The 21,144-nt window shown below is 37.8% G+C and overlaps 1 protein-coding gene and 1 pseudogene across 2 annotated transcripts in view; both read right to left on the bottom strand.

The window, feature by feature from the left end:
- The window catches only part of GALNTL6 (polypeptide N-acetylgalactosaminyltransferase like 6), an 867,296-nt gene that overhangs the window by 62,442 nt on the left and 783,710 nt on the right, over positions 1-21,144 (bottom strand). The window contains exon 9 of the mRNA XM_084883746.1: positions 13,258-13,365. Coding sequence (XP_084739872.1) covers positions 13,258-13,365 — 108 coding nt within the window. The remainder of the gene's footprint in view (positions 1-13,257; positions 13,366-21,144) is intronic.
- On the bottom strand, positions 17,992-18,785 carry LOC311622573 (nucleophosmin-like; annotated as a pseudogene). Its single transcript has 2 exons — positions 18,233-18,785; positions 17,992-18,157 (listed from the first exon to the last, which is right to left on the bottom strand). The product of its transcript is annotated as a nucleophosmin-like (transcript).

The following is a 21,144-nucleotide window of genomic DNA, read 5'->3' as shown; positions in this document are numbered from 1 at the left end:
TGGGCATGCAAGGAAGAAGGAAGCAGGAAAGTCAGGATACTGGATGAGGTCAATTTGAATCAGTTATCTGTCTCAGTTTCTCCATTCCCCTTGCCAAGGAATTTTTCTGGCTTCTCACTATCCTGTCTCATTAAGGTTATCTTTTTAAAGACCAGTTTTAGGTTCAGAGTAAAATTGAAGGGCAGGTATAGAACTTTTTTGCTTCCCTCAGACAGAAAAACCTGCATCAGGAAGGAGATCTTAGGATGTTCTCTTTAGTTTAATTTGAATTAGCCATGGACTTCAGGCAGGGCTGTTAGATACTCCCTGTGCCTCATTGTTCCTGAGTTGCCTAGCAAGAGTTTTTCTGCTACGTATGTTCTGCTCTTCTTCCTCAATGATGTGTAAATCATCGGTCTCACTTTCCAAACCCAAGATCCCATTCCCTGTCCTTTCCTTCTTTCTCCAAAATTGTCTTATATGCCCAATGTTGCCACACTGTCTTTGGAATTTTCATGTTCATGTATTAAAAGTTGATTTCCTCCTATTAATCTGTCCTTGTCAATTTGATTATTAGCCTAGCCTAGAAGAATTGAGAAGGTGGGAGGAAAAGTACTAACATTATTTCAGCCCCCACAAGATGCACAGTATGTCATTTTTCATTTCTTCTTGGTTAATCTTCATTTCCTCTTGGTTCTTCTTCATTTCCTCTTGGGTCTTACTCATATTGTCAAATTTGTCTTCCATTCTTTTTAGCCATCTTATAATCATTACTCTGAATTCTTGCTCTGGTAGGTTGCTTGCCGCTAATTCGTTTACCTTCTTTTCTGGTGATGCCTGCTTTTCTTTCATGTGCGGGCTATTTCTTTGTCTCCCCATGGTCTCTCTTTTCAGGATGTCTGGTTATGTAGTTCTCTTTCTCTTTTCCGTGGGTGATTGAAGAACTCCCTTGAATCCACCCACGTGTTTGTGCCGATTGGGGCATCACAGCTGTTTAGTGGTCTCCACTGTTTTGGGTTTTTCAGGCCTCAGATAAGATCCTCTTTTCTTTGCAAGATGGAGTAGTTTTCCCTCTGACCCCATAGCTCTGGGAGAGGTCTCCATGGCAGTGTGGGCTGCTTGGTCAGGAAATCCTGTTCAGCAGACCTTTACCTTCTCTTAGAGTTCTGCTACCCCTTAGCTTGCCAACTAACACTCCCTGAGCGACTCTCAGGTGCTCCTATCTGCTCTGGGACTAGGCTCAGAACAAGTCCATCTGTTCGGCCGCCATTTTCCCCTCTCTCCTCAAGATGCACAGTATGATCAGTGGCCAATCACATGACTTCTTTCAAAGTCTTTTGGTGATTGGTCATTGCACATCTGTCACTCAGTTCACGCACAGGCAGCAAAGCACATGCTGTGTTGCCTCCTTGATTCCCATCGATAAACCCACATGACATTTTTTTTAAAAGGGTAACTGAAAAGACAGAATTGGGCAACAAAGATGAAAGAGAAGCAAAAAATCTAAAAGGGATAATGCTGAAAGTGAAATTCAAATAGAATTTCTAGAAGAAATGACTGACCCTGAAAATGTCAACATTGCTGCCATTTGAAAGACTGTCAATTTGTAGCCGGAAACCTAGTGAGGGCTTATTGCCATAAAAGAGGAAAGCACTTATGATGAAAAGGATGAAGATGCCTTTCTAAATTGGAATTCTAGATACATTAAACACTAACACTGCAGACCCCCTTCCCTCAGTCCCTGGCAATCACCATTCTACTTTCTATCTCTATGCATTTGACTACTCTATATGATGTCTTTTCTCATATAAGTGGAATCATACAATATTTGTCCTTTTGTGACCAGCTTATTCCATTTAGCATAATGCATTTAAGGTTTCATCCATTTTGTAGTATCTATCATAATTTTATTCCTTTTCATTGCTGAGTAATAATCCATTGTATGTATACATCATATTTTGCTTATCCAGTGATCTATCAATGGACAGTTTGCTTCTATATTTTGACTATTATTATACATGTGAGTATAAATATCTGTTTGGATTCCTGCTTTCAATGTTTTGTTTGTATATACCCAGATGTAAAATTGCTGGATTTTCTGAGGAACTTCCATACTATTTTCTACAGCAGCTGCATCATTTAACATTTCCACCTTGCACAAGGATTTCCTTTTAAACATTCTTTTTTTTTTTTTTTTTTTTTTTTTTTTAAATAACAGCCATTTTAGTGGGTCTGAAATGGTATCTCATAATGAGTTTGTTTTGTATTTCCCTAATGAATACTGATGTTTAGTGTCTTTTCATGTGCTTATTAACCATTTGTATATCTTCTTTGGAGATATGTCTATTCCAAATCCTTTCAAATCCTTTCTGCATTTTAAAATCAGGTGTGGTTTCTTTTTACTTTTTTCTTTTTCTTTTTTTTTTTTTTTTGATATTGAATGTAGGAATACTTTAAAATTCCTGGGTCTTAACCTTTTATCAGACATATTATTTGCAAATAATATTTTCCATTTTGTGAACTGAGTTTTCACTCCGTTGAAACCTGTTGATAGTGTCCTTTGATCCACAAGCTTTCCTAATTTTTAAGCTTCAAATGGGCCACTTGACATAATCATTTTCCATTAAATTTAGACTAAATGTTGCTGATGAAGGACTGTTAGCCAGAAACAGCTGTATTAGCTACCTATTGTTATATGACAAATCACCCCAAAATGGAGTGGCTTAAAACAATAATAAACATTTTTATCTTTCATAGTTTGTGTGTGTCAGGGACTTGCGAGTGGTTTGTGGAGCAACCTGGCAAGGATTTCTCAGGAGTTTCAGTCAAACTTCGGCCAAGGAAGCAGTCATCTGAAGCCTTAAATGAAGCTGAAAGATTTTCCATTGTGGTTCACTCCCATGTCTGGCAATCTGGTGCTTGCTCTTGGTTTGAGGACTCAGTTCTTTCTCCCTGGGGCCTCGCCATGGGACTGCTTGAGTGTCATCATGACATGGTGGCCAGGTTCCCCTTAAGCAAGCCACCTGAGAATCAAGGTGGAATCTGCAATGCCTTTCATGGCCTAGCCTCAGGAACAAAAAAGTAGGGTGATAGGACAAAATTTAAAGTATGATTTTGTTTTGTCTTGTTTTATTTCTTTCACCCTTAAGACTGTATGTGGTTGAGAGTGAGGATCAGAATAAGTGAAATTCTTTTTCTTAATTGGTGTCCTGATTTTCTGAGAAGTGGAGATAACAAGAAGTTGTTGGAATTGTTAAAGGGAGCCCAATATAGACAGAGGTCTTTTTGTGTTCAAGTGAGGGCGTATGGCCACAGGCAGGAGATCCTGTCTGCGTTTATTCAGGACTGAGAGAAGTTCTGGCACTTTGAGGACTGGTTTCTCCAGAGGCAGCACCACGAGCTAGAGGGTGATGCTCTTTTTTTGGGGGGGATGGCGGCATGGCTTCCCCAGTGGTGTCTCAGGCAAGAGACCAAAGCAAGTGGGAGCACAAGCAGAAGAAGCAAATCCCAGGTGGCACAGGGTGGGTACTCCGTCTGACACAAGTTCTGTGAGTGTGGGGGTAGAAGCCTTTTGGGGATGTCTAGGGACACCTGGGTGTCCATTTCCAACAACCCAACCAATGGTATCTCAGTTATCACAATTTGCATATAAAAAATGGTATGATCTTAATTGTAGATGATTAGTATTAACACATTGGCTATTTTAAAAACTAAATCACAACTGGCATTTTCTAACCTTCAGCCAAAGAAAATATTGTTTGTTTGTTTGTTTGTTTGTTTCTTCACAAGAATATCCACAGCAAGCATTCAAACTAACTGTGGTTGAACTAAGTAGTGCAACAGCATTTATTCCCTTTTGTATTAGTACACCCTGTTTTATTTTTCATGCTTTCAAAAAGGGCAAAAAAAAAAAAAAATCCCTATGTTTTTAATAACTCATGCAGGGTCCTTAGGTTGAAATTATATCTATTTAAACTTCAGGCAACCTGTGAAATTTTATTTTTATAAACATTTCATAATTAGAACACCAAAAGCATCCAGACACCACAAAGAGGCCATTTGATTTTAGGTCGTATTTCATTTTACAAAATAGCAAGTTTTGTAAAAAAGTGGAACCATTTTCTCCACCTTTAATGACATCACAAAGGAGGCTGAAATTGTAGTGGAAAATGGCTTTCTTGTGAGGAAGCAGTAAACCATTGGAATCAAGGGCGATCAGAATGGAAATGAAATAGCGGAGGCCTCAAGCACAATGTCGCTGCATTTACGAATCTCCTGGGAATTCTGGGAAATGAGTGCCTCCTCCAGTGCTTCTGCGCTTCATCATCCAATGGGGCCCGGAAAGGCAGGGTGATTAAGCCACCCGTCCTGCTCCCTCTTGCAAGAGTTGCACTTTTGGTTAGTGAGACTATGGCATACTAACATATTTTAATTTGCTTAAGTTTTAGTAGCTTAATGTTGTAGCAGCAGGGACCCATTTCATCCAAATAAGCTTTCTCCTTATCCAGTGGCATCCTGAGTGCAGGAAAATGTTCACTTCTAATGGGAATAATGATAAAAAGGCCATTATAATTCCCCCTCGCCCACAAATAGGGCTCATCATGTAGTCTGTTGCTCAAGTGCTTTGAAAAAGAAAGGTATATAAATGCTGAATACAGCATAAAGTGCCAAGGCGCTCTAGATAGGCAAAAAGTAACTAACATCAGACTGGAGAAGATACCACAGGAAAGAAAAAACATATCCTATTTTAATTTCATTAAGAATGGCAAAGCAAAAATAATGACTAATCATGGCAGCTAAATATCAAGTAGGATCACCATTAAAATATTACATTAATATTTAAAATCTTCCAGTAGGCTTAACAAAAAACTGTGAAATGTTGGACCTCACTCGCTAGACAGAGAAGTGCTAACTATTGTCCCCACAGTTTGGGAAGTGTCTGACTGGGTTTCAAGCTTTCTTTGCACACTAGAAAGCATCACATAATTGACTCATAAGTCAGAGCTGAGCTGAAACTTGAGCACAGAGAATTATTTAAAACAATTAAATTGAGCAAAGGGCTAGGGAAAAGCTAGCATTTAAGGGAATTTTTAAAGGAAAAAAGCTAATAAATAAAAGGAGACCAAACTAAAATTAGTTTTGAGAAGTTTTGTGGGAAATTGCTGAGTTTAAAGTAATGTTGTCTTGACCTCAGTTTTTTGTTTGTTTTTTTTACATTTTTATGGCACTTCCAAATGGCAAGAGACTGTACCTGCCAGTGATGCATGGTTCCACTTCCGTTTTCAGTGTCTAAGTTGGGTTGAAGATCCTATGCTTTACCTGCATAATGCTCAACAATTTTATTTTTGTTTTATTATTTATTTTTTATTGATTTTTTTTACAGAGAGGAAGGGAGAGGGGTAGAGGGTTTGAAACATAGATGAGAGAGAAACATTGATCAGTTGCCTCCTGCACACCCTGCACCAGGAATGTGACCACAACCAAGTATGTGTCCTTGACCAGAATCGAACCTGGGACCTCTCAGTCCACAGGCCAATGCTCTATCCACTGAGTCAAACCAGTTTCGGCATGCTCAACAATTTTAAATACACTATTGCTGGAAGCCAATTCCAGCTTATCATAATTGCAAGAGTTTCATCAAAAGGTTGATGGAACTTGGGGACTCAACAAGGACTGAGTCACATATGTTATCACCTATTTGGAATGGCTAAAGGCATTTCCCCAAACCTGAATAGGATGATTGTTTACTGCCAGACAGCTCGGTGGCATCTTAATCTACATGTTATTGCCTCTTGTTGGCCAAACACACCAGAACAGCTGAAGGCAATTCCCCATTCTGACAATGTTTCTGTACTAAATCCTACCCTTTGAAGTGTATTATCTCTAACCTTGCCTTAGGACAATTTGTGTTAATAAAAAGCAAGGGTCCTAAGACCGGGGAGAACTTAGCTCCTTCAGCTAGGTTCCTCTGACTCCCAATGCCTTTCAAAGTTATCTTTCTTCTCTGGACTCCTACTTAATCTATGCATAGCCTTTCTCCAGATTGCTGAACCCTTCTTAATGCTGGAACAAGAACCCCAGCACACAATGTGATTCTGCTATTATTTTTTTAAGCAAACAGATAAAAAGATATATGGCTACATACTTTAAAAAATCCTGATACCACTGAGAAATTAAGGGAGCAAATGATGGTCAAACAGTGGGAAATGAATTTATGTTTCATGTTTTTAAATCTCTTCTCTCTGGTCCTTGGCAGAGAGAACAGTTTTGCTTTGCTTTATTTTCCTCAAATGCAAAACAAACATAAAATGTCCAGTGTTCAAAAACATAAAATGCCTAGTGGTCAAAACAGGGACATCATTGCAGGGTGAGTTATGAGTGCTCTGCCAGCATTGTGAACCAAAACTCATCTCTAGTGTGGGGAAGGTACTTGGGTAGTGAGTGACATTCCCTGATACACATCTATTAAAGAATTTCTCCAGACTGGGACTTTTCTTGAGGTTAGAGATAAACTTGATCTTCATAACATGCAATGAACTCATCATATTTTAATGACTTAGTAAATTATTATTGTCACATTATAAACATTATTGATGTTTAGGATGTTTCTCATGAAGAATGACAAAATATCATTTATGGAAGAAGACACTTGAATTTCTTAAATAAAAAGCTTCATCTGAAGACAAGATATTATATTTTAAAATGTAGCCAAGAGGGGAGAGAAATAACCACATGATTGCAGTATGTGGATTATCTTTCATTCTTGCCACAAGTATTGGCCTGCCTTACTTCTCTCGAACGGGTTCAGAACAGGCCTCCCCAAGATGTGCTACTTTGGCATGCAAATTATTTTGAGTTGAAGGCAATTGAGACTCTAACTTCTGAGAAACTTTTATCTCTCTCTTGAAGAATTTAAGTCTGATTCCTTGGTCATAATAAGAATTATCATCAGAAATAACCTTCTATTACCAATCTAGAGGGCAGGGCAGACTTTGGATTGCTGCTTTTTTTTTTTTTTTTTTTTTTTTTTTTTTTTTTTTTTTTTTTCCATCTGAAAATGACCTTCCTTCCCTTGGAAGCCCCCAAGGTGCCGTATCTCATCTTCAGGTCAGAGTGTCATATATACCTCATTTTCCTGGTCTGACACTGTACCTCTCATGTATGTGAGGTTTCATACTTACACATATAATTAAATTTGGTTTTCTTCTGTTAGCCTGTGTCATATAGATTTCATTATTAGATTAGGCAAAAGAACCTTCAGGAATAGAAAAAATATTTTTCATCTCCCATATTTTTTTTTTCTTATATTGTAAGGAAGAATTAGAAATAGTGATTGTTTTTAGAGGAATTGCTTCCAATGGTCTAGCCATTTATGCAGGCTGAGTCTTTGGGGAAGAACTCATCATTTCCTGCTTTTGGGGAAAAAACTTGTGATGGGCCACTATATCCCTGAACTCAATGATAGTTTCAAATAAAGCATCAGAACCCTATGATAGTTTCAAATAAAACATTTGAGAGCAATCGAAAGAAGTGCTGGCTGCTGTTGATGGCTAAGGTTGTTAAACTATAGCTTTTATTTGCTGGGCAGTTTTATGAGAGGAAACTGATTTACAGTCATCAAGGGAGAAAGGTCAATTTGTAGAATGGAGATTTTTCTATTCATCACCACATTTTATAGCTTTGTTGGTTATTTTATTTTCTGATGTCAAACTAGTCATTTTGGTCTTGTTAATGCTTTTTCTTAACTGCTATATTTTCTGACATAAACAAGGAAGAGCTCCATATGCCAGATAGTGTGTTCTTCTATTTCATCTACATGAGACAGGGTTAGCTGACTCCACAGTGAGCAAGGAGGAAACACTATTAATCAACTTGGGGTTGAATGGCTTTGACATTGAAATACCCCTCCTTTTCCTCTTCCATTCCTTCCTTCCGATCTCCTTCCACTTCTACCAATTTCAAGAGTCTGAGATGATCCATGGAGTCAACAGGGCTAGATACCACCAGGGATATGACATGAAGAAAGGCACTTTGGGGACTATGTTGAGAAGTAATTTCACAGCTGACAGGCAAAACAACCATTCTTCCTCAGACCTCAGATTTAACCTCAGTGCCCATTAAGTATACCCAAGTCATCCTGCTAAGAAACCCTAAATAAATGTGTAAAGTCAAAACCATTTGTAACTTGTATATACATCACAGTGTAGCCTATAGGATCATTAAATATAATCTGTTAAATAGAACATATATCACTGCACATATTAAATAATGCTGTGTGTTATCTGTGAGATATACTTCCCTTTCTTTTAAAGCATAATCCCAATGATAAGGTCATAATCTATATAAAACAGTCTATAACTAAGTAAGCTATATAAGATATAGAGTTTGATTATTTTTGTTTAATCATTATCTTAAGTTCACAGTGTTCAGATTGTTATATATAGATTTCTGGACTCTACCTTATTAGATATAAGAAGTTAAGATATAAGAAACGAAGGCTTGTATTTATTTTGTTTATCATTTATATTTCCAGGGCCTAGCATAGTGCCTGGCATAAATATTTTCTTCAGAAATAAAATTTTATTGGTAAAGGACATCTGGCAAAATCTGGCTTTTTGGGCTCTCAGAATTCTAGATGGGAAGTCTGTTTGTGTCTCCCAGATCCAGTTCTCCCTGAACCCATATAAAGTTGTCACTTGTAATGTACCTTATCTAAAACCATTCTCAGGATCTTTCCCTTCCCCCCTCCTCACATCCCTATACAGTATTTGTCCTGATACTGTTTCCTCAGACACTACAGTGAAAACCTCATAGTCATATTTGATGTCTTTCTCCTGGCACAATGGGACAAGTCAATACATATCTTTTAGGAAACTTTCTTTACAAATGCTTCTTGCATTCAAAATGCCACTTTATTTAGTCTTTCTGTTTTTTAGTATTTAATTGCTGGTTGATCTTTCCATTTTACCCCCTCTTTTTTTTTTTTTTTTTTTTTTTTTTATCCTGGCACCTCCTGTTAAAAAATCATGAGTACCTCACTGCAGTCTATAAGAAAAAGCTGTACACCTTGGTCTGCATTCAGAGTCTTCTAGAATGGGTCTCCAATGCATGGTCAAGTTTAACTCCAGAGCTCCCAAACACAGCCCATGCTCTCTCTCCAAGCCTTCTCCTTCCTTCCTGAAACTTTGCTCTTGCTGAGGCCCCTGCCAACACTGCCCCAGCTGCTCCTGCTTACTCTACACCTCCTTCTAAAGGGACAACATCGCAGGAGGGGTAAGCCTTGGACAGCCAGGCCTGAGTTCACAATTCCAACTCTACATACTTAACATTTAACCTCTATCCTTTCTAAGTGAGCTACACTTTCTTTTTCCCCCCCTTTCTTAATCTTTTTTGTTGAAAGTATTACAGATGTCCCCCTCCCACTCATCGATTCCCTCTACTCCACTCCTGCCCCCACCCCGTCACCACACTATTGTCTACGTTTACAAGTACAATAGGCCATCTTGTACAATTGAATTCTTATGGAGTTTGATTTTGGTTTTATAGTTCTTATCCTGAAACTTGAATAATGGTTTCCATAAAATGCAAGATGAAATTTTAGAAAAGAAAGTCTTATCGATACTGCATTTTGTGCCTGTGGTAAGAACCCAGGAGGACAGAATCCCGATTTGCATTCTCTGGGGTCCCTTACACACTTAGGGTGAAAATTGGTTCCAGATTTGTCTCTTATGTGGTCCTCTCTCTCCTTGGAGCCAGGGAAGACAGCTGTGTGAACTTCCAGCACTGCCCCACTCACAGTCTGTAGGGCATGGGACCGCATGGCTCCAAGTCTCTGCTGGCATGGGACCTCCTGGAGAAACTCCGTGGGCCAAGTTGCTCCTGTGGGGACTGCTGTTGTACTACAATTAGCTGGCATGGCTAGCCATGGGATGACTGATCTGCACCTCTGTCATGTCCCTGCTGTGAGAGCCACCTGTCTCCAGTCCAATGGCTTTAATCATCCCTATACAATAGGTTCACAGGGGAGTCTGTGAGGTGTCAGTGATCGCTGCTCCTTCGGCATTATACTTGGCTCATGTCACAACCTGAAAGATAAAGGGTCTCTCTGAAGAGTCTTCACCCACCAGCTACCTCTATTTAGCAAAGTGTCACTAAGCGAAAGGCTTAATGTGCTTTTTACTGAGAAGCTGCGTCCTTGTCTTCACTTGTCTGTGATGAAGGACAGTCAGTCCATCCCAAAGAAGAAATAATTGTCACTACAGTCCCTAGGGGTGAGCACTGCTTCCCTTAGGAAATTGCTGTTTGTTCCTGATGATAACATACCATGACTGTGAGCAGTACTGGCATGGGACCCTCAGATGAATCAGTAAAACACATAGTTTTATTCATGATGAATGAAGACCCTTGGTTCCAAGATGAAGTTGAATTATAAGTCACCTACCGTGTTTCAGACTTTTGTGTTTTGTGGGAATTGACATAATGATATTACTTTTCATTTCTGCCAAATAGGACATTAATAAAAATCTACTATCTTGTATTCTGTCATAAAAACAGAAAAAAGTGTATAATTATTGCATAAAATATATTATTAAATTGAATAGACTTAGCTTTGTGATTCTTATTTTCCCCAGTTCACTGAGGCTGGGTAAAAAGTGGGCCAGGAACTGGTTCTGGTCACTGCTCATGAGCTGGGAAACACTCTTATGAGAGCCTTGTTCATTTAACTGAGGTATTGTTGAAGGTTCTCTTTCAATTCAACAGCAATGGCACCCTTTCCTGTATTCTTTGCTCAACCTGTCCATATCTTTATAATACATTTGAGTACTTATTTGTTGTTTTGTATTGACCTCTAATGATTTCATGTGTGAATATCTTCTCTCTTCCAACCAGACTGTAATGCTAGGTAGATAGAAGGTACTGAACAACCAATTATCAGAATTTATTTCTATAATACACACTGGTATGTTGTTTAGAGGATTGCCAGCTTTTCACATGTACTAATATATGTGTATGTATGTGTATTTGTTTGCATATTTTGGAATTCTGTTGGCATCCTCAATATGTATAGGCACATATATGAAGAGTGCCCAATTTTGAAGAATTAGACAAGCACATATATGAAAAGTGCCCAATTTTGAAGAATTAGACAAGTAAAAAAAAAAAAAATAAGGCTTTGCAATCAAGTCTCCATCTTTGCTTCTACTTCCTAATGAGGCTGGAAAGATGAACTAAGTATTGAGTTTACATGGCTCTGCTTTTTATGCATCGGCCCTAGCTTCCCTATATTCAACAATTCTTGAAAAAGTACTTAATTTTTTTAAAAAAAATATGTGAACAACTTTGTTATTTGAAAATGAACTCTTTGGATAAGCATAACTTTCTCCCAGTTTTATTTTACTTTGGGCTGTAAACCAAGCACACACTACCTACCTTGTGAATGAATGACTGTGGCCACTGGCTAGAGAACATATGATGAGTGAAAGGGATATGTGGCAGATCACCATTCTGCCGGGGGTATTCTTAACTGCTATGATTTATGATATTTGCATGGCTGATTTGTGATATGTGCTCAAAGCTGTTCATTCGTCTACCTTTTTGTGAATTCTTGTTGTTTTTCTGAATGAGGTTTCAGATTCATATGTATGAAGTCTTCCGACTAAATTAAATTTTATTTCCTTACCCAAGATGCAAGCCTATGGAGCCAAGTATCAATCTTCGCCTCCACTTTCTAATGAGGCTGGAAAGATGAACTAAGTATTGAGTCAATGTGGCCCTGCATTTGAAGTAACTTGAAAGTTTCTCATCATTTTTGATGATTTAGTAATAATGTAGTGGGTAGCCAGTCGTTGAAATTCTCCCATAAAATATCAGAATTGTTTTTCATTTTCTTTGATCACTTTGTAATTTTGTGATTGGTCCTTTTTTTTTTTTTTTAATGATATAGTTCTACAGCTACTTAATGGAGTGTGTTGTTAATATGTGATTAATCTTTCAAGGGGAAGAATAATATGACTTTGTCCCTTCAAGGAATATGTAATATAACTTCATTATTATTAACTCAAATGTCTGTAAAAGTGATTATGGATTTGGCTAAAGAAAAATGGACCCTGTTGACAAATAACCCCAGAAAGGGCATACGGAAAAACCCTACTTCCCCCTAAACACTCACTATAAATATAAATTTATTATACTTAATTAAAATGTTTAAATTTTATCAATAGTATTTTCTTGTTGCAGTTTTTCCTGATTAATTAATTTTTCCTGATAAATTAATGCATTTTCTTGTTGCAGTTTTTTCTGATTAATTAATTCTGTCAACAAATACTTGTTGAATGTCTACTAAGCCTTGTTCTAGGTATTGGGAGTAGAGGCCCCATTATTCATGGGGGATACTTCCAGAAGCCCCAGTGGATGCCCCAAACAAGGGATGGTACCGAAGCTTATGTTTACTACCTTTTTTTGCTATACAGACATATACTTTATGGCTTTTCGTTGGCACGCCCAAATTGCACTTTCTTTGGAGCATTACCAAGTAAACTAAAGGCTACTTGGACACAAAAAATTAACTCAGCTATGAAGAAAGTAACACGGAAGCAGAAATTGTCAGGATTGTTCCCAAAAGGCATTGTGCCTACATCCTCCCAAACATGTATGAACGCATTCTCAAAGGCCAAAGACAAAAGCATCCTTGCATGTGATCAAAGGAAAAAAGAAATTTTCCCCCTAAAAACAAAACAAAACACAAAAACTTGGACTTTGTCGATTTTGGAGTTTTGAGGTTGGGGTAAAACTTTAGGCAGAGCTGATCCGAGTTACAAATGAGAAGGCAGAGTTTGGGCACTCACCCCTCCTGTCTCCTATTTATCCCTTCCTCTAGCTGACTTGTGATATCTCCTGTTATGCTCCCCATGGGAGGAAAGTACTGGACCTTCCTTCCAAAGACATGAGATTCAAGTCTTCCTGTGCTATTTATCCTAAGAATACCAACCTCAGAGGTAATGGTGAAGATTAAATAGACTGTGAAAAGACCTTGAAATGATTAACAATAAGAATTAACATACTACTTCTTTAAAGAACCAGGCAAGAAAACTCTGAGAAACACAAAAAACTCGGAGAAACACTCTCTACATACTGAAGACTGCCCAGTGGAATGGCAAGTGGTGGAGATTTTATTTTGGTTTGGTGCTTCTGTTAAAGTGTGTTTTAAATTATACCATGGGTAAGGCTGCTTCCTCTGCTGACAGAAAGCCCAGCTTATTCAGACCCCCAAGTACTCACTCTTGCCAGGCTGGTCCCAGATGGAACTTTATATGGGACATACTTCCTGTAGATATGACCAACTCTAGAACATGGAACGTCGAACATTTCTCCTCCACACATCCAAACCTAAAGAGAGATAATTTAAAAGTATGAAAAAAAAAGGAAATCCAGAAAATTCCATACACAAAAAGGAATTATTAGGAAGACTCAAAAACATATTAAAATCTCTTAAAGTCTCAAAATGAGTAATTTCTTTTTATTATAAATAGCTAGCCAAGAATGAAAACCACATTTTCAGAAACCCAAATTCATAAAAGTATAGAACCAAAATACTTACTAGCTTAGTAAGATCTAATTTCCATAGACATCATGGCATTATTTTTATTCTAGAATTTTATTATAAATGTTAGAATCCTAGTGAATGAAATTCATGCACTGGGGAGGGGGTGTCCCTCAGCTCAGCCTGCATCCTCTCCAATTTGGGACCCCTTGGAAGATGTCTGACTGCCAGTTTAGGCCTAATCCATGTTGGACGTCCCTCTCACAATCTGCGACTGCTTGCTCCCAACTGTTTGCCTGCCTGCCTGCCTGATCACTTCCTAACCACTCCCCTGCCAGCCTGATTGCCCCCAAATGCCCTCCTCTGCTAGACTGGTTACCTCCAACTGCCCTCCCCTGCTGGTCTGATTGCCCCTAACTGTCCTCCCCTGCTGGCCCTGTCACCCCTAACTGCCCTTCCCTGCAGGCCTGGTCCCCCTCCAACTGCCCTCCCCTGCAGGCCTGATCCCTCCCTGACTACCCTCCTCTGCTGGCCTTCTTATGGCGGCTATCTTTCACCATATGGGGTGGCCATCTTGTGGGAGGGTATGAGGGTCAATTTGCATATTACCTCTTTATTATATAGGATTACATTGAACTAAAATTTAATGCTTACACATCTTAGTTATATAGATATTTGTTTTGAAAGTCTTGTGAAATCGATTAAAGAAGAAACATTAAATTTTAAATGTCAATTTAAAATATAAAAATGGAATTTTTAAAATAAATTAATGAATTAAGGAAAATATATCTATACTTGAAGTTACATCTGCATGCTAATTTTTCCCACTCTTGATTTTTATTTTATTTTATTTTATTTTATTTTTCTTAGGTAAAGAAATTAATTGGTTAGTGATATGGACAAAGAAAATTATTATGCCTGAGGTATATGTTAAAATGCTGTACTTACATATAGTAACAAAAATTAATTGGTTATATTTTATTATGACTACTCACTTAGACACTCACTTAATAATGATTTTATATATAACAGATTATTTACTATAAAAGGACAAATTAAACACACACTTAATCATGATTTTATATATAACAAACTACTTACTATAAGAGGACAAAGGACTATTTACTATAAAAGAGCTACTTACTATGAAGACAAAAATCCAGACTTCATATGGGCTAGATTTTTAGCTATTTCATTGTAAGAAAAAAATTAAAAAGAATTAGATACTATTATGGTAGTTTTATATGTCAACTTGGCTGCACTACAGTGCCTAGATATTTGGTCAAATATTATTCTAGATATTTCTATAATGGTGTTTTTTGAATGAGATTAACATTTAAATTGGTGGACTTGAATAAAGCATATTACTTTTCATAATGGAGATGGATTTCATCTAATCAGTTGAAGGCCTTAATAGAACAAAGACCGACCTCCCCAAAGCAAGAAGAATTCTGCCAGCTATCTGCCTTTGGACTTGAACAATAGCTCTTCCCTGGGTCTTCAAACTGCTAGCCTGCCTTACAGACTTTGGACTTACCAAGCTTCCCCAATGGTGTGAGCTGATTCATTAAAATAAATCTCTCCTTTTTAAAAAAAATATACTTCATTGATTTTTACAGAGAGGAAGGGAGAGGGATAGAGAGAAACATCAATGAGAGAGAAACATCAATCAGCTACCTCTTGCACACCTCCTACTGGGGATGTGTCTGCAATCAAGGTACATGCCCTTGACTGGAATCGAATTTGGGACCCTTGAGTCTGCAGGCCAATGTTCTATCCACTAAGCAAAACCAATTAAGGAATAAATATCTTTTTTTAATATATGTATATTTGTTGGCTCTGTTTCTCTGGAGAACCCTGACTAAAACAAATAAGTAGATTGTTTTAAATTATAATATTGAAAGGAAGAAAGATAAATGTTTATGTCTTAACTTACATTTACTTCCTACTTTTTTCATTAAGAGGAATGACACTCCATCCAAGATTGGTGAACAAATAGTGATTAGAGAGAATGGAAGTTCAAGGGGAAAGGAATTAAATTATTAAGACAATATTAAGGCCCTAGCCAAGTGACTCAGTTGGTTGGAGCATCGTACTGTATACCAAAAGGTTGCAGGTTCAATTCATAGACATGGCACATACCGAAGTCATGGATTTGATCCCTGGTTGGAGTGCACATGGCAGGCAACCTATCAAAATTTCTCTCTCACATTGATGTTTTTTTATTTCTCTTTTTTTCCCCTTTCTCTTTCTAAAAATCAATAAAAAAATATTTTTGGGTGAGGATTAAAAACAACAACAACAATATTCAGAGTTAGGACTACTCATGGTATTTTAACTTGATGGGGTAGACATCAGAAATATGTATGGATGATATAAAGCTGCTTGGGGCAGTTAACATTCTAAATTGTAGTACCAACTTCCATAAAATCTCAAGAGGCGAGAGCTATATAAGATTAAAGTTTAGTAAAAAGGGTAAATATAAGAACCTGTCCCATTTCTAAAAGAATCAATGTATTCAGAGAAGGACGGGGTGGAAAAAAACTAAGCAGCATAAAACACACATCACAACATGATATAATCTATCTGACTAAAGTCTTATGCTAATTTCTTTTAGAGAGAATTACCAATGTGGTAAAGGATGCAACTGTGTTTTAGGAAACATAATGGAAAGAACTGGAGATGTGTAGTCTTGATAAGCTAAAATTCAGAGAAATATTTTTCAAATATTTAAAGAACCTAATATTTGGAAGAGATAGTCCATAGAAACTCAAAGAGATAGAAAGGTTTAAGAGGATAGAGCTATAAAAAGCCAATTTCAACTCAGTGGAAGGAAGAACTTTTTAATAGACAGAATGATTAAATATGTGTTGAAATCAGTGGTAGATGACACTTTGGAGACAGGCATATAACTTTGGATGGATAGTTGATCTAGTTAACATTTTAAGGTAATTCTAACAAGAGCATTTATGAATTCTTGCTATGCCCTTTTTCAGTTAAAGCTCACAACTCAATGACAGAATTTACTATTTCCCCAATTACATAGGTAGGAAAATGGCAGTCTAGTGACCAAGTAACTTGCCCAAGCCACATAACTGGCCACCACAAGAATGGAGATTTGAATCCTAGTAGTATAACTCGAGTGTTCACATAGTTAATCAATATTCTATCTTCTTGGGTTATAAGTTAGAATCATCTTCCTGCTAATTTATAATATCCAGCTCCTCTGTATTAGATGAGGCTATATGATTATTTCATGCCAGTGGAATGTGAACAGAAATGAGGTGCATTGCCTTTGGGTCAAAGTAATTAAGAGTGGACTTCCTTTTTCGACCTTCTTCAGGATTTATTGTTTCCCTCTGAGCCTGACAGGCTACAGAAGATCCAGAGAAGGGGTCTGACTCCCAGTTAGATGGTGGCATCACTAATACATGGGGCCTCAGTCCCTGCCAACCTGGATGGAGCAGAGCAGGCTCCTCTCCCAACCTGGGCCAAGTTGTGACAGGGCCAATGGAAGAACTTCATTATCAAGATTTTGGAATTGTTACAGCAGTGAGTCCACTCTAATAATTTTTTAATTAGCAATGATTGCACCTCAGATAAACCTTATTGGTTATGATATGGCCACTGCACAAAGTTTTAATAATTAAAAAAGAAAATCATATATAGTGAATGTAACAATTTGAGAGATTATTTTCTTTGATTATTTATGCATTTTAAAGAGGTAAAATTTGAAAGAATTTGACAATAGCCAAAGCAGTGGATAATGGGGAGGGCAGTGAATGTTAGATAGTCATGTGTGTAATGAAATGTCAGTTCTTATTGGTCAAAGCTAAGAAAGTGTCAAGGGAAAGAAGTCTTCTTATCATCTACAGCTGGAGATAGTAACAGGTCAGAACAGGCATTTATTTTTCATGAAAAAGATGACTGTATTACTTCCATTAGTTGATAAAGGTTGGCAGTCTTTCCTGTAGGAATAGGAAATGGTGACAAATAAGGGCACAGTGTAGGGCCAAGGCCAGGAGCAAGGTCTTACATTTTCTGGTCTTAGTCTTTCTTTCTTTTTTTTTTTTGGTCATAGGCAGAAGTGGACTTAATACTTCTTATGAGGGAATTCTCCAGGGTGAGAACTGCCACAATAGAAAGTTAAACAAATCATCATTGCTTTTCTTTTTAAGATATGGCAAAATAACCCAATAGATGAACAGAAATGAAATTCTAATGAATTCTTTTCAGAGGTTCACTCAAATACAGCTTTTAAAGATTCCTGCATCAGTATTCTCTTGGTGTATAAAAAGTGCCACAGAATTAATAGCTTTAAACAATACCCAATTACAATCTCACTGTTCTGTGAGTCAGAAGTCCATGAGGGCTTAGCTGGGGGCTCTGCCCAGTCTCACAAGGCAGAAGTCTAGGTGGCAGTGGGGATGAGCTCTTGTCTGGAGACTCTGGGAAAGAATTAGCTTCAGGGCTCACTTAGATTGTTGGGAGAATTCAGTTCCTTCCACTTTGGGAAGAGAACCACCCTTTTCTATACTTGCTTGCATTTTTGCTTTAATGTCTTCTATAGAACTAGGTCCTATTAGTGTTTTAGGAGTTTTGTCCTGTTTTTATGAAGGATTCTTGACCTTTTGATCTTGGTGTTGATGCTTTTGAGTCTTTTCCATTCTGATTTGATTTTTATGCTGGAGTATCTCATATGGATTTCTTTACTGGAGCTTTTTCTTCTACTTCCTCATCATCAAAATCATCATCCTCATATCTTCATCTTCCTCTTCATCCTCATCATTTTCATCAGCAGCAAATTTTACTGTTTTCTGCAGAACCTTGCTACCACCTCCAGGGGCTGACCACTTTTGAGACATTCTTAGGAGTGTCACATCCTCCTCCTCACCACCTTCTGACTCTGCATCTTCCTCCACAACTACTAAGTGCTGTCCACTGGCATGCACAGGCCCTGAACCACAAGACTGCAGGTGGTGTTATTTCACAGCCACCAAGGGACACGATTGGTTGTACAGACACTTTCAAAGTTCCCAGTGTTCTTTTAACTGGTCTGCCTTCATAATTCAATTGCCTCTGCTTCAGCAATGTGCAGCTCATCCTTTGCTCCAGCCCCTAGACTGATTGTTCAAAAAGATAACTGGTGCTCATTTTCATCATTATCCACCTTAAAGTTATCATTTTTGTTGGCCTTTAGTTCATAACCGAAAAGGTAGTTCTGGGGCCTCAGAGGGCTCATGTCCAAGTCCATGGACTCTTCCATGGGATAGTGGCACACTCTTCGGTGAGAGAGAAGGTGGACGGAGATAAATGGCTTCTGTGCTGCAGTACAGACCTGCAGGACGGAATTGCACCAGGGATACGTGTAGATTTTTTAAATGCTAAATTCAGTGTCAAAAGAACTATGTAATCTTGAAATTTGTTACTCCATACTGTACTGCCACTATGATCACTTAAAAACATAAATCTGAGTATATCATGCCTCCATTTAAATTCCTTCAATGGTTTTCTGTTGCTATTGGGGTAAAGTTACAGCTTCTCCATAATGTTTCCAGTGCCTTGTATTATCTGGCCTTTGATTGTGTATTTCTCAATCACCCAGTGGAGGGAAGCACCAAATTTCCTTGGGAAGCACCAAATTTCTCTCCTCAGGGTTTGCTGCCCTAACTTGTTCTCTAAAGAAATTATCTCCTTACCCTTCTTTCCTATTTCTTTTTCCAGATTTCAGCTTCTCCTTCACAACCGAGCCCTAGATTTGGTGGGGACTTTTGCTTTACACTCTGTTTTCATCACATACTTTCACACAGTCAATTGAGTCAACAAATGCGAAGTGAGTGCTTAGTATGTGCTAGGCATTATTCACCAGGCTGGAGCTATAATCTGTGGCCAATTCAAAGTTCTGAGCACATGGGGTTTTCATTCAAACGGAGAAAGTACTCATGACAATTGTAATTAAGCGATTTATCTGTGTGTAATCATCACACAAATCATTAGTGTAATGATTTGCTTAGTGTTTGTCTCTCCTCAATAGGCTATCATTTCCATGACTATTTTATTCATTATTATATCCCCAGCTACCAGTGAAGGGCTTAGCACATAATAGGTATTCAGTAGATATTTCTTGAGTGGTTGAGTATGATCCCCTCTTGTTTCAATCGCACTTGTAGTCCCACTTATGTAAGGGCTCTATGGTCTTTCTAATTTAATGTTGCTTCTTACGACTTCAGGGCCAACTTGCCTTTTACCATAAGCTCACCATATCAATTGCTCCTAATTGTAGAGTTGTTCTGGTTTCTATACCAAGGATATCACTGCACACATTTGTATTTCTCTTTAGTCTTCCAATAACAATGCCTATTTCAGTGGAATCATTCATATCCTGAGACACTAGAGAGATGTGTTTGGGTAACACGGTGGGAACATTGTTCTCTTGAAAAGCGTAACTGTTGTGGCATTTATCAAATCCTACAGATTCTAAAAGACGTGGTTCATATTTTAAAAAGACAATTCCTGTTAGTGTAATGTGATGATATTCTAAAAAATAAGTCTATGGCATTGTCATACTTAAATATCCAATTCTTGGAGAAATGCTTTAGATTTATAAATGCTGTGTCTTATTTTGACAATGTAAATATTTTAAAGCAATGTTATCTTACCCATGATGGAGCACAGAGCATTTTTTAAATAGTGTAGTTCAAATTGACTGAATAATTGAATGCTTGTCTTATTTTTAAAATAGCTTTCAATATCAGCCACAAACTAGAATTAGGACACAGAATGTTAAATTGAATGGAATCATACAATTACACTAGTCACACAGAATATGAAATTAGTTTCAGTAGGAAATTGATTGTCAGAAGAATAGTAAGGAAACATTTTTATAAGGTATGAGCCAAAACATAAAATACTATATGGAAATGATTATATAAATTCTCAAAAAAATTTACTGCTGCATTCATTTCCAAAACCTGCTCACTCTCTCATTTTATTTCTTACTTTATACCCCTTTCTCTCGCTGCTCAAGCTTTTCTGTGATCTTTTCTGTTCCTCCAACAATTCCTGTTAGTGTAACCCTCCCGCCTTTTAGGGCATTTGTACTGGCTGTTCCTTCTATCTGGAATTCGCTTCCAGACAGATGACTAACTCTCATTTCCTTCAAGTCTTAGCACCAAGTCCTTTTGCCCCAGACACCCTCTCATCTTGCACTCAGTCCTCATCACCCTACTTTGAAAAACTCCTTAGGACTAAATTAATAACCATGTCACCATCTCTCTGGAAATTAATTGTTAACCTTTGGATTGTAGACACTGGAAAGGGCCATTCCTGGCATTAAGCTGCTTTTCCTGGCCAGGGGTAGGATAAGAAAGCTGCACCTTTGGCCTGACTTGATCTAAAAAGGCTCACAATGAGAAGTTATATCCACATACCATTGCTTGGCTTGATTCTCACAAACCTGGGTTTTCAGATTATTCTTTGAGATCAGGGGAGAAGAATAAAAGTTTATTTTGACCTTTCCTGACTCCCTTTTCTATTTGTTGATCGGCACATACTACAAGCAGCAATTGGGCAATACATCTCCATCTTTAATGAGGATATGGTGTTTTCTAGTCTCAGGGAAAAGC

This window comes from Pipistrellus hanaki (genome assembly GCF_964339955.1).
Source record: "Pipistrellus hanaki genome assembly, chromosome: 5".
NCBI lineage: Eukaryota > Metazoa > Chordata > Mammalia > Chiroptera > Vespertilionidae > Pipistrellus > Pipistrellus hanaki.
Note: the sequence above shows the minus strand (reverse complement) of the source record. Positions and strands in the feature narration are given on the sequence as shown.